The sequence below is a fragment of the Lacerta agilis genome, chromosome 8 (genome assembly GCF_009819535.1).
Source record: "Lacerta agilis isolate rLacAgi1 chromosome 8, rLacAgi1.pri, whole genome shotgun sequence".
Classification (NCBI taxonomy): domain Eukaryota; kingdom Metazoa; phylum Chordata; class Lepidosauria; order Squamata; family Lacertidae; genus Lacerta; species Lacerta agilis.
Window position 1 is genome coordinate 31,041,880 of NC_046319.1, and position 21,257 is coordinate 31,063,136.

Below are 21,257 nucleotides of genomic sequence, written 5' to 3' on the forward strand. Positions count from 1 at the left end.
CCGATAGCGGAGCCGATTTCTGGACACACCCACACCCATACACACCATTAGCTCTGATATTGGAGGCATCAGTGCAGGGTCAGCATCAGCACCTGGCATCCTTGGGCAGTTGCTGGGGCCCCAGTACCGTGGCAAGGTCCACTACTGACATCTCCCTCCTTGGCCTCCCCTTTAATTTTGTTTTCCAGCCCAGTTCTGTGAACAGCACTAGGTGGCCAGTCTGCTATTTAAATCCCTCAAAATGCCCGAGAGCAATACTACGTCAGGGGTATGGTGGGAAATTTCAATGGCAGCCAGTCCCAGATGCCTGGCACGCCTCAGATAAGCTGTTTAGGACCCACTGATTGGACAAAATGGGCCCTGAAGAAACTCAAAGTGAGGTCTCTGCTGCAAGAATGGATCGTTGTGTGGCGTTAAGTGTGCCAGAGTACACATGTTTCGCTATGTTTTTATATATTTATATTTTTAATATCTTGTTAGAAGCTGCCCAAAGTGGCTAGGGCAACTAGTCAGATGAGCAGGGTTACAAATAACAAAATTATCATTATCAGGCAGTCAGATTTAACACCAATGCGATGCAGTCCACCCAGGGAGTACAGTCCACCCAGGGAACAGGTTCGTGTGGCTGTTCTCCCATGCTAGGGATGGAAAGATTTGTCCATTTCAGTTTCTCTCAGGTTCTGGTTTTTCAGTCTTAAGTTCATTTCTCTACATTTCTGCATCAGTTTGAGGAGTTAAAAGAAAACTACCGGTACCTCCCCCCCCCCCCCGCAATACAGGCCTCGTGAAAATTCCCACGCACTTCAATGCAATTTTCTCTTAATATGTACTCAAGTTTTCCCCACTATAGTGTAATTTTCACTAATATATGCATTTTTGCTCACTTTTGCATAATAAGCACACCTTTGTACATGTTATTTGGTTAGAGAACCGCCACAAAATTCAGAGAAGTGCAAACTTTGAAGAATACTGGTGTTTTGGAAAGTGCAAATTCAGTAGGTTAGTATTAAAGTCCAAATAAAACTGTATTTCTGACTTAGCTCCAACTTTTTCTGCAGGTTTTTCTTGTACTTCTGCAAACTTTGGGGTCCCCCCGTGCCTACTGATAGCTTACTCTTGAGCTGGGATGGTGCCTGTTGGCTCCATAACGATTTGCCCTTGAAGAATGTGACACACTCATGACCTGTCAGTGGCTATTACATGGACAACCCTTAAGCTGCTGTTGTGCAAATCCTCAGTTTTGTGCTCCTTACATGCAACTGGGGGCCTCTCCAGACCCTGTGGTTTCCCCATGAAGAACGTGCTGCCATCATTAATTCTTCAAGTAGCAACACCGTTCCAGTAAGTCACTGATTCTTTGAGATCGCACGACTCATACCTGCCACTGCAGCATCAACCTCCCTGCCAGTGGCTAAGAACATAAGAGCCTTCATCCCTTTGCACTACCCAAAAGGACTAGAAACATCATCTTTTTTTCTTTTCTTTTCTTTTCTTTTAAAGAAAGCTGCTATTCTCTGGAGTTTGAAATTTGTACTTGGTGGTGGTGAAGCATAACAGCTTCTTACTTTTTCCTAGGTATTTGAAAAGAGCATCTTCCCCCAACAGGGTCACTGCTGATGTCTGCATGTGCAGTCCAGCTTAGAAGCCACTTATTAAAAAGTAAGAGGTAGATCACTTTCATTATGTTTCTAGTGTTGTGTTTCTAGAGCTGCAAAGTGTTTGACGAAGCCCTGAGAGACCAGGGTTCAAGTCCCCACTCAGTCATGAAACTTACTGGGTGACCAGTCACTTTCTTCCAGCCTAACCTACACCACAGGGTTGTTGAGAGGATTAATTGAGCGGGGAAGTACCATGTGCTCTACCTTGAGCTCCTTGGAGAAAAAGGTGGAATATAGATGAAACAAATAAAAAAAATATAATTAGGATAGTTGCACCTCTCTTCATTTTGTGGAGCTCCCTGGGGTATCAAGCTCATGGCTATTGGAAGAAAAAACTGGGACTAGGTGGGGCTTTCAGGAAATAAGAAGAGGGTACTAGATCAGGCGAATGGCTCATCTAGTCCAGCATCCTGTTCTCACAGTGGCCACAAATGGGACCTGAGCAAAATAGCAGCTCTCCCCCCTTGTGATTTCCTGCAGCTGGCATTCAGAGGCACGCTGCGTCCAACCATGGAAGCAAGAAATAGCTGTAATCTTTTAAAGCCGTCCAAGTTTGTGGCTACCGCTGCCTCCTGTGGGAGTGAATTCTGTAGTTTAACAATGTGCAGTGTGAAGAAGTTCTTTCTTCCATCCATGAATTCTAGTGTTATGCAAGAAGATACATTGGGCCCTTCCAGATTTGCACACTGTTCAGATGAAATTTGGTCACATGCCAGAAAAAAACAGGTTGCATAATTATAGTTGATTGGGAGATATTGTCCAGTAAACCTCCTTTCAGGTTAATGGCTGAGTGAGGATTTGAACCCTGGTCTCCCAGATCCTAGTCCAACACTCCAACCTCTAACCACATCAGCGGTTGTGATTCGTAAGTCCTGACAGATTTTTATTTCGGAGGGGTGGGTGGGTGGGTGTCTGACAGATAACCCACTTCAGTCCTGCAGTGGTGAGGAGGGGAAAGCACTTTGCATATGCTTTGTGGCACTATTCCCATTAGAATCCTCAGCAATGAAAATAAGTTGAGAGGCTCAATCTTGGCCCAAATTAGACCCTTTGCGGGTGTCCTGGTAAGAGTTTGCCATTTTGAATGGAAGTCTGTCGGCGAGGGTGACAGGTGACTTATTAACCCCGGCTAACATGTTAGCTAGAGAAAACGCTGGATCTCCACTTTCCCTTCAACCGTGCAGAAAAGAGTTCGTTTACTTTTGCTCCTCTCCTCCCCTCATTATTTGATAGTTCTTTAAAGAGTTGCAAGTTTTACTTTGGCTGCTTTTGATCAGAAGGAAACGGCAGTGCTGGAGCCGAAGCGCTGCAGTGTCTCTGGCTTTGAACTCACCAGGTCTAAAAGCCTGCAAGAATATTTTCCCTTTCAGCTTTCTAGCCCGGCTCATACAACTTCCTGATAAAGGGATATGTTAAATTGTCCTTAAGGACGACTAGAAAGGTAAGCTTTCCCATCCAAAACTCACAATGGAATTGATTAAAAAAAAATAAAAAAAATACGTACATTAAAAATTTAAATGTTAGTCTTTTGGAGTAGAAATTCTTTCTTTCCAATATTCTGCCTTCTAAAAAAGTTTTTTTTTTTTTTTAAAGTGCTAAGTTTGTGGTGCACGCCTACAGCCACTGGTTCAGTCAGTGCGACAGTGCCCTCTAGTGGTATAAACATTAATCATAAGTGTGAACTGTTTATTACTGTGACATTTTCCAAACTCCCGATCATGGGGCACAATTGCTTTTTGGAATTAAAGTGGGAGGCACGCTCTGTGCTGGTGCTAGAAAAGGTTTTACTTTAATACATTTAAAAGTAAGAACTGTCGCCCACTGTGTTTCAGTGTGAGTAACTGTTCTGGGTGTGATTTCTCTGAGGATATCTCTCCGTATTTGGTATGAAGGAGACCAGCCTATAGTAATGAATCATCCAGAGGCACAGGGGGCACCCTCTTCCATTTACTTTGTAAGTAGGTGGGTGTCCTGAAACAACTCAGTTGGTTAGAGTGTGGTGCTGATAATGCCAAGCTGCATAGTCTTGCATTGCAAGGGGTTGGACTAGAAGACTCTCAGGGTCCCTTCTATGATCCGTGAACCAGGAACTACTGGGTCTATGTACAGCTCCTCCTTGTGGTGAGCCATTGAACTGCAGGTGGCTGGTTTGCAGTGAAATACCTTCAGGTCCTTCTCCTGCCAACCTAGCAGTTCAAAAGCACCAAGTGCAAGTAGATAAATAGGCACCGCTCCAGGGGGAAGGTAAATGGCGTTTCTGTGCACTGCTCTGGTTCACCAGAAGCGTCTTTGTCATGCTGGCCACATGACCCGGAAGCTGTCTGCGGACAAACACCGGCTCCCTCGGCCAATAAAGTGAGATGAGCACCTCCACCCCAGAGTCATCTGCAACTGGACCTAGCGGTCAGGGGTCCCTTTACCTTTACCTTTTTACCTTCAGGTCCTAGACTGACTCCACCCACCCAGGCTGGCCATTGGAGCCTCTTAGACAAGGAGGAACATAAAAGGGCTTCCTGTGACAACTGAGTTTGGCTTGAGCACTCTCTGGTGTGTTCTTGCATTCATGGTTATCTTGATCCTTGACTTGTTTTTCTTTCCCATTGCCTGGTTTGTCCTTCAGATCAGGTCTACTCTTCAGTTCTATCGGCCAGTTTCATGACTCCTAGTTCTGGCTCACTCCAGACTTCTGCCCACGGCTCAGCCCTGCCCAGCTGGTAGTTTTGGAATTACTGCTTTATTGGAAACAAGAGCAAGAATGAATTGGGGTAGTTGGATTAAACTAGAACAGGGGTCCCCAAACTAAGGCCCGGGAGCTGGATGCGGCCCATTCGCCTTCTGAATCCGGCCCGCGTACGGTCCGGGAATCAGCATGTTTTTACATGAGTAGAATGTGTCCTTTTATTTAAAATGCATCTCTGGGTTATTTGTGGGGCCTGCCTGGTGTTTTTACATGAGTAGAATGTGTGCTTTTATTTAAAATGCATCTCTGGGTTATTTGTGGGGCATAGGAATTCGTTCATATTTTTTTTCAAAATATAGTCCGGCCCCCCACAAGGTCTGTGGGACAGTGGACCGGCCCACTGCTGGAAAAGTTTGCTGACCCCTGAACTAATTCTTAATTTGCCTTTTTGTAAAAAAATGTTTGACACAACTCCATCTATTGGAGATATAAAGTGTTAAATTGCATCTAGAACTGGGAGACATTACATCTAGGAAAGCATCTAGGATCATGGTTTGCAAAGTTTGTCTTAGGGAAGACAGTTTTTCCAGGTAATGTGACCAGCATGACTAAGCCGCTTCTGGTGCAACGGAACACCGAAACCAGAGCAGCACATGGAAACGGCATTTACCTTCCCACTGGAGCGGTACCTATTTATCTACTTGCACTTTTTGTGCAGCCGTGGCGGTTTGTTTGTAATGTGCTTTTCTGAGGCTTGCAAAGAGCACGAGACAGATGTTAGCTATCTCCTATTTCTTTTGAGATGAAACGGCTCCAGACTGGTGTTCTGACTGACACCAATATATGTCAAGAGAGAGCCATCATAGCTGAGGCTCTAGGTGGTGCAAACATCCCCCCCCAAAAAAAAGCCAGACAGAAGGCATATCTTCATCTCAGATGTAAATTGATATAAGAGTGATTCCTAGAGAAATCTGGGTACTGTAGTTCTCTGCCCAAGAGCCCTAATGCAGAAATCTCACCAAACTACAAATCCCAAGTGTTCTTGGGGGAAAATGCTGGCTGTTAAACTGCTTTTCTCCTCCATCTGGGGAACCTGCGGCCCTCCAGATATTGCTCGACTCAAACTCTCTGCAGCCCCAACCAGTGCGGTCAATATGGATGTTATTTATTCATTTAGAAAAATGCCTAAGCTGCTTAAACCAACCAGCTTCTAAGGGGAGGTACATAAAACAATACAAAACAATTATCGATAATTATTATTCACATATAATAGGGATGGGAAACCTTTATCAGCCCAAGGGCCACATTCCCTCCCAGGCAACCGTTTAGGGGCCACATGATGGTGGTGGATGGAACCAGATGCAAACATGGGTATGTGGATATTATCTTTAATGTGGGTACATTTTATGTAGAAACCTCTGCCTTATACTGCACAAAGGTAAGAGTCACACCTGTTTCATCACACACCTTTGCCTCTCTAACCCCACCTGCCAGTGGCATGTTACAGGTGCCACATAATACCTGTTCCATATCTGTAAGAGATCAGTGTTTTCTTGTGGCAACACACACACTTTGGAACTCCCTGCCTATTCACATAGGCAGGTCCCTTCACTGTACTCTTCTCAGTGTCTGCTAAAAACATTTATGTTTAGGCAAGCCTATCCAGAAATGCAGAATGCTGACATGTGCTTTAATTTGGTTTTTAGCTTTTTACTGATTTTTATTATTTTTTGAATGTCTTAAAAAGTTGTTTTTAACTGTTGCTGCTGATAATCTAATATTTTTCCCCTTTTTATAAACTGCTTTGAGGTGGTTGTGTTTTTTTTTTTTTAACAATCAAGCGGGATATAAATTATATTAAATAAATAAAATAAGTTTGGCTCCCAGAAAGTTGCCCATTAGGACATGTGGCCCTTGGGCTGAAGAAGGCTCCCTGCCTCTGGCCTAAACAAAAATGTCCCAAACAGGCTTTCGCCTTTCATCCTTCTAGGTGTGCCAATTGCTTAATTAATGACTTTACATCTTTTCTGCACCTTTCCCAGCTTCTCTCAGTCTATGTATTCTTGAACTGCAAGTTCTTTTAGGGACACCATTTTAGTTAGCCGTTTTTTGGCCTTCCTCTCCTCCATCTTCTCTTGGAAGTATAGAAAGTCCTTGCCAAGTTCGTATGCTAAGGAAATCATTGTTTCCAGGAGGGGCATGTAGTACCTGTGACCAGGATGCTTCTCAAGGCGTAGCAAAGCTTTCTCTCCAAACTCATAGGCAGCTCTGGAATTTTCCAGATCTTTGTGACAGACAACTATGGCACAGAGAGTTGGGACCAATAGGGTGGGCCGATGCTTGACAAGTTTCTCTTGCAGAGCTATAACTTCCAGAAGTACCTCCAAAGCTTTGGTGAACTGCCCTCCCCGGAGGCAACTGTAGGCCTCCTCCAGTTCTGGTCTCACTATGAAGTCAATAAATATTCTAGATGTCCGGGTGTATTCCATGGAATACAGAAGCCGCAAGTAATCTTGGAAGGCTAACTTCCTCTCGATGATGATTTCATCTGTGAAGTTCCCCGTCATACACTTCTTGGGAAATGCAATATCCTCCATTTCATCATAAAACTCCTTCAGAAGATTCATGTGCAGCTTTTCGAAATCTGAATACCGACGCTCAATCACTGATCTGTTGCTGTCAAAGCTGCCCGTCTGGATGATGAGGATCTGGTACATCTAGTGGGCAACACACAAACCAAACGATTGAGAAAAGCTTTGGTGGCTCAGGCAGAAGGCTGGCACTACTGCAACCAGCAGCACCATCAGGACAAGGACTTTGGAGCAGACGCCTAGGCCCCCACTTAGCAGAATGAGCAGGAGGGCCCCCCCAAACTCAGTAGGGCTGCCTTAACATGTTTTGAAATAGTCTTAAGGAGGGGTAGTTGTGGTGCCCCATTCAGTCCAGATTTTGAGCTCTGCTAACTGCAGAAATTATCGTAAATATCCCTGTTTGGAAAAGGCCCATCTAGTCTAGCATCCTGTTCTCACAGTGGCCAACCAGATGCCTGTGGGAAGCCAGCAAGCAGTCCTGAATGTAACAGCGCTCTGCCCACTAGGATTTCCAGCAACTCCTGCTCAGGGACCTACTGCCTCCAACAGTTTAGGTATAACATACAACATAGCTATGGTGGTTCGTAGCTGGTGATAACCTTATTCTCCATGAATTTGTCTAAGCCTGAGGTAGGAAACTGGATTTGGTTGGTGGGCTAGAGCCGCTAGACTGTTATCTCTCTCTCCCCCCCCCCTGCATTGCAAGCCATGTTTGACAGGTGGTCAGGGAGCATTATATTGCAGGATGCTTTCCAATGGCATTCTGAAGCCCCCCGCAGAGCACTATTTTTCAGAGTGATGGTTTTCCAGAGCACTTTGCAAGTTGACCATTGTTCCACACAAAGCTCTGTGCACATGACTTTGCATAGGGTGGATTGGTGGTGCCTGCCAAACCCCTTTTGGCTGAGCCATGCCTCGCACTTGACATCAAATGATATCACATGTAGAGCAGTGGTGTGGTTTGGCCAAAATGTCTCCAAATGTTTTCACCTGTACAGGCTTACATTTGCTTACCACATATTTAGAGAAGGGCTTCTCTACAATTCTGGCTGACGGGATTTCGAAAAGGACCTTGACTTCTCTGCAACTGCGCTTCTCATTCCGCCAGTATTCTTGGAGTTCCTTAGTTGTCATGGAAGAGTTGGGACTTTGGGTTCTTTTGTCACCTAAAAGAATGTATATATTTACTGAGTCCTTTTGGGGGTTGGGGAATATGTTCTAAGTTGCTCTAAAGTGTGTATGCAGCTGTACGTAGACAGATCCTTGGCAAATTGTTTAGGTATGGGTCCTGTTTTCAGACATAATAGAAACCTTTCCCCTAATTTGACGACTCCTCCAATATGAAACTATTTCCATAGACAACTATTTTATTGCAGTTACAGGTAGGTAGCCGTGTTGGTCTGCTGTAGTCGAAACAAAATAAAAAATTAAAAAAAATCCTTCCAGTAGCACCTTAGAGTGAAGGATAGGTGTGCCTGGCATGCTCTGGTCCATGGGGTCACGAAGAGTCGGACACGACTGAACGACTGAACAACAACAAAGCACCTTAGAGACCAACTAAGTTTGTTATTGGTATGAGCTTCTTCAGATACTAAAAGTAGAACATTATAGGGCTACTCCCGAGTTCCTCTAAAAGAGGTATGGATTGTTAAACCATTCTGGGAATAGTGAGAGCTCTGTGAGAGGAATAAGGGTCTCTTAACAACTCTCAGCACCAGTAACAGACTATAGTTCCCAGGATTTTTCGGGGAAGAATGTGGCCTGGGGGGGGGGTCACAAGGTCCAGAGTGATTTGTAGCAATCCCAAGGTTGCTAACTTGAATAAATATGGGGGGGCAGCCCACATAATCAATTTTATGACATGGTGCACGCACACCATTTGAATGGCATTGCCCATCAACTTTTTTGGAGGGGCTGGCCCCCTCATTTATTTTATCGGCCGCTAGGAATTGGCTTCTATGAGGGTCACAATTGGTCTCTGGACCTGAGGTTTCTTCACCCCTGACTTGCAGAGTTACCTGCCCAGGCCTTACCTGAGATGTCAGTGGGTTCTGTCTGCTCCTGGGTTGGCTGAAATGAAGTTAGGGTTTCATAGCCATCTCCTTCATCTGAATGGGCATCTTCAGCAGACTCGACTATAACCCCTTGGACTTCATTCTGATGGTCTTGTAAGCAAGGTTGGCCTTCCTCCATTGAGGAGCTGTTAGAAATTGACTGCTATTTCATTTTTTAAAAAAAAAAAAAATCAAAGTTGTTTACAACAAAAAAAATGTAAATACATAAAACCATGCAGTAGAAACATATTAAACATTTAAAGCGGACATCAATTAACCATTGTGGGAAGATGCCCTCTTAATTGCCTGCATAGGCCTGATGGAGTAGAAAAGTTTTCAGCAGGCGTTTAAAAGTTAAAACGGAAGGTGTGTGCTGAATCTCTGTTTGCGGAGTATTCCACATTTCTGGACTGATGACCCTAAAGACACAGTTTCTGGTTGTTGTCAAACGAATCTCGCCAACTTGAGAAACGATCAATGATGCTCCTGCAGATTATCTCAGTGATGGAGCTGGGATATAAGGGTTCAGGCAAATCATGTGTACTTTCCCACTTGTCTGTGCCCTACACCATGTCTCTGGGCCCCATAAAAATTTCCCCTAAAAATGGGTCTCTCCATATACCTCCATACATCTCTCTATCTTCAGTGCAGGCAAGCAAAGGGACCTCTTCTGACACTTGTTTTCAGGGCCCATCCTACTCCTGTTACTGTACTCTTCACTTTTAAATTCTGATTTTCAGATTGTTGCAATCCCCCGCCCCCCGGGGACTTGCTGGTGAAGGGCAAGCAATGAACTGAACTGTCATCATTACATTCTTTAAATGATTTTATGTTTCAAGTAGCAAAAGATACCCGAACAAGGAAAACAGAGCTTAGTAATTGTACAGAGAAGAAAAGAAGAATAGCAGCTGGATGAAGGTAGCTACCAAACGTAAGTCTGTCATAAGTCTGCTTCTGGCCCCATCCACCACTAGCATGTGACCCACAAGGTACCGCAGCCCCTGAATTGAAAAAGGGTTCCCTATCCTGGCATATAGAAAGTGGAGGCAGATCCCTGCCTCTGTGAGCAAACCCAGGTGAAGACTCTATTCAGACATATAGAAAGGAGCGGGAGAGGGTGGCACCACTCCCCTGGGTGTGCGGATCATGACAGCTTGTTGTTATAAATGTGCCTCCGTATGGTGGAAATCAGAGACAGCCACCTACGTCTCTTCCCCTGACATGTAACACAACATCAGACTGTCATTGTGAGTTAACTAAGCAAACTGGGACCAGGTCCCCTCCTCCTCCCCCAAAGCCACTTCAGATGAAAAACGAGCCATTTTTAAAAGTAGGTTTCACGTTCGAGCCTTCAACCTTTCATATCCGCAGTCGGCCGCCGAACCGGTGACATGCTAGTAATTGCAATAGTTCAAATAGCTAAGCCCACGTTTCCGAAGGTGTTCAAAAGCAGCATGAATAAAGAGCCTGTCATTTTGGCATAGGTGGCACATTAATGGAGGGAGGGGAAACTTGCAAAAGCAGCAGCTTCCACAAATGGTCATTAACAAGTATTTCACCTTTAAGATGTGAAAAATAAAGCAGTTAGCCTACTAACTTGGGGACCATTTTTTTCTCTCCCTCTCCTCCCACCTCCTGCTCATTAATGTTCACACTTGCAATCGTCTCTAAAGGAATCTCTGTATCCTAGTGTAGACTCGCATTCTAGAGTTCTGGATCAGACTCCATGGTTCTGTGGGTGTGGGCAGGGGGGCAGCTGCCCCCCTAAATCAAGTAAGAAAATAAAAAAATACTTAATAAACTGATCAGTTGCATCATAGATAACTCAGTTCTGCCCTCCCTAACATAAAGCCTGCCCCCATTAAAATAAATGTTGGTTACACCCATACAAGTTTCTACATTGCCCACTATCCTGCTTTCCAGCAGAGGACAGGAAGACATTTCTGGAAAGCCCCTGCTTGAACTTTTTATTGCCATCAGTATCGTGGAGGAGGCTGGTTTGCAGGAACCCTGAACACAGAGCTGGTTGAAAGTTATTTCTTGGGGGGGGGGCACCTTCAGGGGCCCCTTTTTGAGTCAGTTTCCCCCTTCATTGCCACTGTGTCCGGCTGCTCTCCTCCTCTGCCACAGTTTCTGCCGTCATGCTCTTCCCAGACATGGCCAGAGAGCAAGAAGAAGAGGAAGAAGAGTTTGGATTTGATATCCCGCTTTATCACTACCCCGAAGGAGTCTCAAAGCGGCTAACATTCTCCTTTCCCTTCCTCCCCCACAACAAACACTCTGTGAGGTGAGTGGGGCTGAGAGACTTCAAAGAAGTCTGACTAGCCCAAGGTCACCCAGCAGCTGCATGTGGAGGAGCGGAGACATGAACCCGGTTCACCAGATTACGAGTCTACTGCTCTTATCCACTACACCACACTGGCTCTCTATTAGCTACTACTTAAAGTCTTTTTCTAGCCACTGCTTGCCAGAGTGAGAGTCAGATGAGCAATTGGATTGCAATGATGAAAGGGAGGAGCAGCTGCATGGGGCTTGTCAATGGGTGCCCTGCTGGGCCAGGTGCCCAACCAAGCTGGGTTTTGACGCTGGTCCAGCCAGAGCAAATGCATTCCTTCTAGAAAATGAAGATGCACTGCAGTATTTTGTTGCAGGTCCCACTTCCTATCAGCAATTATTCAGTGATCTAGTTAACAAAGAAATTAATAAAAGACAGAAACACACCCACCCACACCCCTCTCCCTATATATATATATATATATATATATATATATATATATATATATATATATATATATATATATATCACATTTCTGTAACAAATACCTAATTTTACTAACTGCTATCTGGCCACCCACAGATCACAGAGATAAAATACTGACCTGGTTAATAATCTAGAAATTGTTTCCTTCACAAAGGTTTTTAGAGTCTCCAGAACTTCATGGCAGCTGCGTTTCTGCTTTCTCAAAATGTCCAAAGTACCAAGTTTCACTTTACATCTCATCAGCCAACTTCTCTTTTTTACTGTACCAAAGAAGGAAGCTGCGTTAGGACTTCCTGGTTCAGTTTATTTGCTCTTTGTCAAGAAGGCACTTGCTGCAGTAATGAAACCAGGAGAGAAGCTTCAGTGTGTGCTGTTCCACATATTCTGTGTTTAAGAGATATGGTGCCTGTTTTCTTGCTATGCGTAGGAATAGGGGACTAGTGTGCCCCTCCCCCCGTTATGTCTCTATTAGCACAATTAGTTTCCCTGCTAATTACATTAATATGATGAGCCAAACATGGCCTGTCCCACGTGAAAACTAGGCAAGCAAACAGTACTACAATCCACGGAGGCCAATTAAATACATAAAAGCAGGGAATGGAAATCTTTTTTTAGTCTGGGGGCCGCTTTCCCTTCTGGGCAACTTTCTGAGGGCCATGTGCCAGGGATTGGTGGGGCCAGAGAGAAAAATGGGTAGGGCAACAAATCATCATTATTTTTTAACCTTTCATACAGGTGAGTTTCTCCATACTTTCACATTCCTCTTTCTGCCCTCCAGACAAGCAAAAGGCATTCTCAAAGTACAGGCATGGATGGATACCAGCCAGGCAAAAGCACTCAAGATGTGAAGCAAGGATAGGTGAGGGGTGTGGCCTGGAGGGAAGGGGTGTGGCCTAAGGAGAGCTCTAAGGAGCAGTTACAGGACACTGCCGGGATGCTTCTGATTTCCGGGCCTGAGATTCCCTGCTCCTTTAAGCCTTCTACAGTGGAATTGTAAGAATGTTCTATAGGACCAGAGGCATTATGCATCCACGGAGGAGAGGACCTTTTCAGTGGTGGCCCTCAACATTGATTTTTTTCCGGCACCAGTTGATTTTATTTGCCTGGGTTTTTTAAAAAAACATTTTCCATATTATTTGAGCCGGCTGAACAGTTTTGGACCACTTCTGAACTGTTGACATTTTGTGAGCAGGATTCAATTGCATAATGTCGAATTGAGGTTGCATAATTAAAATGGGTTTGGCACTCTTATGCAACAAACCTACTTTTTTTGGGGGGGAATGGTCCTTTTTCTGGTGTGGAAAGTGTCAGAATATGCACTGGAAAGTGTGGGATAATGATTACTTGATGCATGCTCACTAAATTGCCAATGTCTTACAAGCTTCTGCAAATTTTGTGCAAACAAATTATTGTTGTTGTTGTTATTAAATTGTTATTTATTAAATCTGTATACCTCCCTTTACCCGAAGATCACAGGGCAGTTCACAGCATAAAAATGTAAAATAAGACCAGAAAATACATAATAAAACAAAAACAAAGAAAAACAAACCAGTAATCCCCCTCCCTCAAACACATTTAAAAGCCCATAGAATGTTTAATCAGCCAAAGTCCTGCTTATAGAGAAACATTTTCTCCTGGTGCCTAAGGATACGTAATGAAGGCACCAGGTGAGCCTCCCTGGGGAGAACATTCAACAATGAATGCTTAATATGAATGCTTAATAAACAAGTTGCCTGGACGCACCCTTAGTGTATCACTGTTTGGAATTTATTGTGGTTTGATTTTTATTATTGTATTCCTTAATATTGGATTGATATTTGGTATTTTTATATATTATCTCAGTTGGCATCTGTCTTAGATTTAAATTTTTTGTACAGTATGTATGTGCTATTGTTCTAAACTGGTTTTTATATTTCAATAGTTTTTTAAAAATATGATTTTATATATGCAGTTGTTTTAACTGCATATATGTAACAGTTTTTGAAAATATGTTATTGTATCGTAAATCATTTTAGGGTGCTTCATGGGAAGTTATTCATAAATATTATTATTATTATTATTATTATTATTATTATTATTACCACCATCACTCTGAAATCCATGCTTATTTCAACATAAATAAACGTTTACACAGATGTAACTCTTAGTTCAGTGGAGTTTTCTCTAGGATGTGTGCAGCCCTAGAGTACTAGACCCAGACTAAAGGCCAAACTTAACACAGAATTTATTTATTTTCCTTTCCTCTTCCTTGGAGTTCTTTGTCGGGAGTTTTGTGTTTTATCCTGCTTGCTGTTTGCCACTCAACGAGCGTGCCGGTGGCATGCCATTTGAAACTTATCCTAAATCTGCCAATGGATATGTAACCAAGAAGGAATATTTCCAGGCTGCACAAAGCCCCCTTGATCTCTCTAAAGCAAAAGGAAACGGAGGAGCAAAGAATCTCCTTTTTCTTCTTTTCACTGTACTCAGCAATTTGAAGGCTCAATGGCTTGGTTATTGCCTGATAAGCAGGTCACTGTTAAAGTAAGCTCTACAGATGTATGAGCAGACAGTTCCTCAACTATAAATATAATTTTCAAACGGCTTCCTGTCAAAAACCACAAAAAGGGGTGGTAGAAATCTTCTCGATGATCACATCCGCAATGAGGTTGATCGGTGAAAGAAAATGCGGGTTAGAAATGGGTTAGTGTAATAACAGAAGACTGATGAGTACCAATTTACTGTTCGGATTTATGAAAAATTAATTTCCTCCAAGACCTTTGTTTATATAGTACGTACAATATAAAACCTTATTTTCAAATTTCAAAAAGTGGGTGCTTTTTGGGGGGGGGGGTAATTGGCTATGGTTTAAAGCATGTTTAAGCAGTTCCCAAGATACTTGCTTAGAAAGATTATGGGGCGATCGCTGTCCCCACATATGTAAAAACATTTCGTCTAAAGAGCTCAAAGTGGCACACAGAATGGCACACAAAGTGGCATTCCTCTTCTCTGTTTTATCTTCACAACAACCCTGTGAGGTAGGTTAGGCTGAGAGACTGTGACTGGCCCAAGGCCACCCAGTGAGTTTCATGCCTGAAACCTGCTCTCCCAGGTCCTAGTCTGACATTTATAAATATTTATACTCTGAATAGAATTAAATTGAGCCATCCCACTGTGTTTTAGGTATTGCATCAATGCTTCAATTTCTAGCACAATATATTGTAAAAGGGCACGTTAAATAAAGAAAATCTCAGGCATTGTTGGTGAAGTCCTAGTCTGACTGTCACTGCCACTATTCTATTTCACACTTATTTTTTGCTGCATTTCCCCCCTGTTGTTCTGCTAATGTTGCTCATACCATCATACCATGCAATATTAAATAGAGAAGCCTTATTACAGAAGCTGCCCTGCAATCGTGAACAATTTAAGTGCTAGAAACCAGTTATGGTGTCTCAAAGCAACATGAAAACCACAAGCTAGAGCGCTGGCCACCAACTCAGGTGACATTAAAGATTCTGGGTTGTTGCATCCCATGCTAGTCTAGTCCTGCTCAGCAGGTGCACTGAAGTTAGTGCACATCAGCATATGAAAAACTGAGGTGTATTCTTTTCAATGAGTCTACTGTTAATATTTTGTCTCCGACTATCAGTTGCTGCCGTGACGGGGTGAGCTCCCATTGCTCGGTCCCAGCTCCTGCCCACCTAGCAGTTCGAAAGCACGTCAAAGTGCAAGTAGATAAATAGGTACCGCTCCGGTGGGAAGGTAAATGGTGTTTCCGTGCGCTGCTCTGGTTAGCCAGAAGCGGCTTTGTCATGCTGGCCACATGACCCAGAAGCTGTATGCCGGCTCCCTCGGCCAGTAACGTGAGATGAGTGCCGCAACCCCAGAGTCGGGCACGACTGGACCCAATGGTCAGGGGTCCCTTTACCTTTACCAGTTGCTGAGATTCACAGGAGCCATCTTCTGAAGAACATTGAGGGGCCCCGATGTGACGTCTTTATGTTGCGCACACAAAGTTGCACTACGTCCTGACGCTGCTCCATGCCTGGCTCTGCGTTTGACTGCAACAGGGTGTGTGTGTGAACCCCTCAAAAAAAGATTGAGGGGGCCCAAAGAGCCTCAGGCCCCTGGAGCTGGTGCCTGTGGTGGGAATTGTAAGTGGGAAGAATGCTGCTCAGGTCCTGCTTGTGAGCTTCCCATAGGCATCTAGTTGGCCACTGTGAGAACAGGTTGCTGAACTAGATCAGATCCAGCATGGCTCTCCTTATGTTCATACGTTAACCAGAAAAGGAAACAAGGCTAAATGAACAGATGCGCCATCACAATCAGCCATGCTGTCAAAGATCAGCCAGGCAGAGCCCCCTTTGCCATATTTAACAAAAGCAAGATTGTGACTTGCCTCTATACAAAGAGCAACAAACAAGTCCATCTTTCGACAAGGTATACAAACATGTCTTCAAACCCAGTCTCATATATGGAAGCAGCAAGAACATGCTCCCTCCCCATCTAATATAAAAGTAGATACTTAAAGGAGTCAACTATGAAGAACGTGCTCTTGCAAACAAACAATACTGAAATGCATTTAATGATTTAATGTTCCCTCTCATCTAGAGTTGAGGACGTGGGGAGAAGTATCTCAGTCATTGCCAATATGCCAGTGGGATGGTTCTTTGATGTCTCTCCATGGAGAGTGTTTTTAGCTAAAGAGGCAAATGAAACTGGAAAGAATGAAGCACACTGGACAAAAAGGCTGGGTTGGAAATGTTGTAGGAAACAGCCTCTGGCCAGTGTCTTTGGGACTCTGGGATCCAGTCTTGGATCTCTGTCTTCGACATGCGGTACGTAAGTGCTTCTTTGGTACATCAAGGATGTCAAAGTACCCTAGAGATAAGAAAATAAGAAATGTGCACATGAAGCAACAGAATAGCACAACCTCACAGAACCCCAGAAGTCTTAACCACAGCTCCATTTCAACATCTTCTCAAATGAGCCTGCCTGTATCTCATTGGTAAAGCATTGGTCTTGCTTAGTGAGAGAGCATCTGCTTTGCATGCAGAAGGTCTCAGGGTCAATCCCCAGCATCTCTGGGTAGGGGTCGGAAAGCACCCTGACTGGAATCCTGGAGAGCCACTGCCAGTCATTGTAGACAATGTTGAGCAAGATGGACCAATTGATGGACTTCTTTGGGAGCTGCTCAGAGAATTGTGCTCGGGGGAGGCCAATATGCATACCATTGAATAAATGAATAAAATAACCTAAGAATAATAATGGCCTAACTTTTAGTAAGCTTTTGTGTTTTCATTTTGTCGTCAGCTGCTTTGAGTGTCTTTATTTTGGAAAAATGCTTTTAATAAATATGAAATCTTTCCAGAGGCTCTTTGAAATGGAAGAAATTCAGGACCAGTGAAAGACAACTGACACACACTTCCAGACTTGACATTTAAAGGAGAGGATATAGGAAATGTATGAGCCCATGTAATGCAGAAGAAACAGAGGTTGTGTACACACCACATATTTCAAAGCACACAATATCCCCCAAAGAATCAAAGAATTCCCAGCTCCCTTAACAAACTGCAGTACCCAGGATTCTTTGGGCAAAGTCACGTACTTTAAATGTATGGTGTGTATCCAGCCATGGATACTAAGCGGGCCAAAGATTCACCCCAGATTTCACCCTGCAAGAGAATATGTGGCTGACTAACCAACTTGGCTCTTCCAGGCTTTGAAGGAAGTCAGTTGTCCATTCCTAGTCAGCAACTCCTCCACAAGAGCCAGAGCAACATCACATCTGTGCAAAATCTCCTTTGACAGATCCTGGATTGATGCTGCCTTCAGTGAAGGCTTTGTCTTTATGGAAAGCAGCACTCTCTCAGTCTTCTCCTGTTGGTCCAGAATGACTCTTTTCTTCTTCATCACCCATACAGGTATTATCAGGTTCTTTCTTCTTAATTTCCTGCTCTGTTGGTTTCTCTGTTGTGCCACATGCTTCTGCTTCATTGCTCGCTAGTGTGTCATAGCCCTTCCACTCTTCCACATGTAGCTTTACAAGAACATCTGTCTGTTCCATGTTGTGTTCTAGACACAGCTCAGAAGCACTGTTCAGCAGATCATCATCGTCCTTTGTCCTGTGCACCATAGCAGCAATCTCCAAACTGTTGCTGTCCCTGAGATCCGGAATGTCATTGGATAAGATGTCGTGGACTATCACTGGCTCCACACCTTGTGTGTTCCACTTGGTTCCAGAAAAGTCAAGCATCCTTTTCACTGAACTGCAGAGGAACCAAATTGATCATCAGATGGAGATCTGAATGGATAAGGACAGACTACTTTGCTGGGGTGAGCTAGCTTCACTTTCTATAGAATCATAACATTTAAAGCTTGCTGTGGCCATGGCCTCCCTTATCTCTCTGCTTGAATGTGCCAAGACATCCTTGTCCATGACCTTCACTCAGTGGTGGCTGGTCCATTAAGGTGAGTGCCTTCAACTCATAGCTGTCAAGTTTCGGATTTGAAAATAAGGGATCAGCAGTCTCACCTATCCCGGGGACAGTCACATGTCAGTGGTGGGCGGAGCCAGAAGCAAAAGTGGGCGGAGCAGCAATGGAAACTCCAAGCGGGCTCGGGCTCGGAGTGGAGCAAAGAGGAGGGCAGCCATGTGCTCCGCGCGATGGAGCCCCATCGTCTTCTTGTCTAATCCCATCAAAACAGGACAGGAAGCAGCAGCTGCTCAAAGGCAGCCAGGCTCCGCCCGCCAGCTAACCCTATTGGCCGGCTGAGGGGCTCAGCGGCAACGGATAGGGGCTGATGCAGGGGGAGGAATACACCCCCCTGTAAGCATGGGAAACGGCTCCCACTTGCTTTGAGGGCTGACGCTTTTCTCTCCAAGTAGGCGAGGTCTTCCCACCCAGTCCCTGGCCAGCAGGGGAGGAGCTGCTTCCATTAAAAACGGGAAATTTAAGGGAAATAAAAAATAAGGGAGAGCAGCGGGAAACTGCTTGAAATAAGGGAGAATCCCGGGGAAAACGGGATACTTGACAGCACTGCAACTTGTTCTCACCTACCTACTTCCTTATTTATACCTGTATGTAGCTCTGGCTTTCAGCTTCCTGCTTCTCAGTCTCAGAGTTTCCCTCGTGAAACTCAGCGGAGAGGAGGTTTGGGACAAAGCTAGAGTTAGTAGGCCCTGTCTGTCTTTGACTTTCAGGCTCCACCTACCGTTGGTCTCTGTGCCTTCTGCCACACCATTTCCAATGAGCATCAGCTGCTACAGCCTTCACTGCTCCAGCTCCACCACACTCAGCCCTGTCAATCTCCTTCCCACTTTCCCCTCCCTTTCTGTCTTTTATCCCAACAACAACCTCCTAGAACACCTACATGATGCCACCTCTCTCCTTTCCTCTCTCAGATTCCACATCAGCGTCTGTTGTATTTGCAAGATTACAAATGAGCCACAGAGACTGAATTAGAAGGAACAAACTTTCGTTAGCTGTGAGCTGCTGCCAAACTATATGCAAAACTGAAGGTAGTCAGATCAGTGGCGAAGCTGCATGCTCCGGCATCGGGGGCGGAGAGCAGACAGGGGCCTGGCTGGCACGCGTCCTGGGGGAGTGACACGTCGCCCTGCGGGGGGCGTGGTGTGTGTCCTGGGGGTGTGGCGCCTGGCACGGTGGGGGTGTGTGCAGCACATGTCTGGGGGGCGTCCATGATGGTACCACCCTCCCCGACGATGGTGCCAGGGGCGGTGCGCTCCCCCCGCCCCCCCCCATTCCTCCGCCAGAGAGTCAGATCTCATTGGCTTCCTTTCCCTGCTAGTGTCTTCTAGAACTGATTCCCACCATGTAACCATTTCTAAATCACTTTAGTTCCTGCTCGCATTACACCTATCTTTTCCCTGAAGCCATTGGGCACAATGTTGCCACCTACAGGTGAAACTTGAAAAATTAGAATATCGTGGAAAGGTTCATTTCTTTCAGTAATTCAACTTAAAAGGTGAAACTAATTTATGAGATACACTCATGACATGCAAAGCGAGATATAATTGTGATGATTATGGCGTGCAGCTGATGAGAACCCCAAATTAAAAATTTCAACTTTGGGGTTTTCATCAGCTGCACGCCATAATCATCACAATTATAACAAGCAAAGGCTTGACATATCTCGCTTTGCATGTCATGAGTCTATCTCATATATTAAACTCCAGTAGCTAATGAAAACAATTGCTTACATAAATGGACTTCTCCACAATATTCTAATTTTTTGAGTTTCACCTGTAGCTCCTGTGCCTTACTGCCACACTCACACCATACATTGAAAGCACTTGAAACAACCATGTTTTCCCCCAAAAGAATTATGGGAGCTGTAGTTCAGGACACTGAAAGTTGTTAGTAGATATCTATTCCCCTCAAAGAGCTACAAATCCCAATTTAACCAGAATTGCAGTTATGTGAGAGAATTGGGGCCTCCTACCAACTCACAGCATCCTCAACAATATACGTCTCCCTTAATTCGTTTGACTGCTTACAGTGTTTTCCTAGCACTTCAGGTGTATGGTGCAGATGGGGCCTATGCTTGTAACCCTGCCTAAGCACCTGAAAACAGAGCAGGGTTCCCAGCCCTACAAAGGGAGTTCTGTGGTCTACCAGCGTCTACAGTGGACATGTGTTGCTGTCTAGGGGGGCATGTCTAGCCTGCATGTTCTAGGGAACCCCATTATGCATTTAGTAAGTACAAAGTACAAAGCACCTGAATGTTGGTTGCAAGGATAAAGTAGCCATAAAAGGAGAATTCCTGGATGTCAAGATCCAAGTATGGGGCAAATATTATTTGGTGAGAGAACTCATGTACAGATTTAAAATCAGAAAAGATGCAGTAAAGTAAAATGTGTAAATATAGGCTGTTAGACCTTTAAAATACGCCCTTCTAAGTTCCTTCCAAAGTTCTCTTCATCTAGCATAGAAAAAAGACCACACATTTGGTAAGTTTAAAATGGTAAAACACTCAGATCCATGTGCTTTTCCATATAGCATTCAGAAAAAGTTGCACAGGCAATAAAACTTGGCTTAGTTACAGTGGTGAAAGTTCCTAAATGATTGGTATATGAACTTAAAAATGATTGATGAGAGCCATGCAGTCTGAGCTGGAGCAACCAGCTCAAACGTCTTCATTGGCTGAGCTACTCAGGTAGATTGGAGGGAAACAAAGTCTTGATTATTTAGTCCATCCCAAGGTGAGCTAAGCCTGGCAGAACAGCTTACTCTATGGTCTTAACCCCTTCATGTATTAATTAGATTTAAGCATGTTGGTTATATGAGGCTGGTTATCCCACACTGAATTGGGTAAGACACTGATGCCACAATGCTAAAAGCAAATTACCGGTATTAAGTTGAATCATGACCATAGAGGCACCATTGACATAGCTAAGTAAATCTTCATAGGAGCACCTCAAGTTGATGCTGTCTTAAACACCCTATAAGCAAGCTCTGGAACAGAAAGCAGATCTGATACCTTCTTCTTGCCCTAAAACAGCAAAGGCAG

The 21,257-nt window shown here is 44.3% G+C and overlaps 1 protein-coding gene and 1 long non-coding RNA gene across 2 annotated transcripts; one reads left to right on the forward strand and one right to left on the reverse strand.

Moving 5' to 3' along the window:
* The first annotated feature begins 4,265 nt into the window (after nt 1-4,265).
* Nucleotides 4,266-21,257, forward strand: LOC117050869. Its single transcript, XR_004427137.1, has 3 exons — nt 4,266-4,423; nt 17,803-18,059; nt 21,158-21,257. It is a non-coding gene; the product is annotated as an uncharacterized LOC117050869 (long non-coding RNA).
* Nucleotides 6,228-12,144, reverse strand: SNX20 (sorting nexin 20). The gene is made up of 4 exons (XM_033156771.1): nt 11,863-12,144; nt 8,963-9,146; nt 7,944-8,095; nt 6,228-7,055 (listed from the first exon to the last, which is right to left on the reverse strand). The coding sequence occupies exons 2-4, from the start codon at nt 9,120-9,122 to the stop codon at nt 6,387-6,389; spliced, it is 981 nt and encodes a 326-aa protein (XP_033012662.1). The 5' UTR covers nt 9,123-9,146; nt 11,863-12,144; the 3' UTR covers nt 6,228-6,386.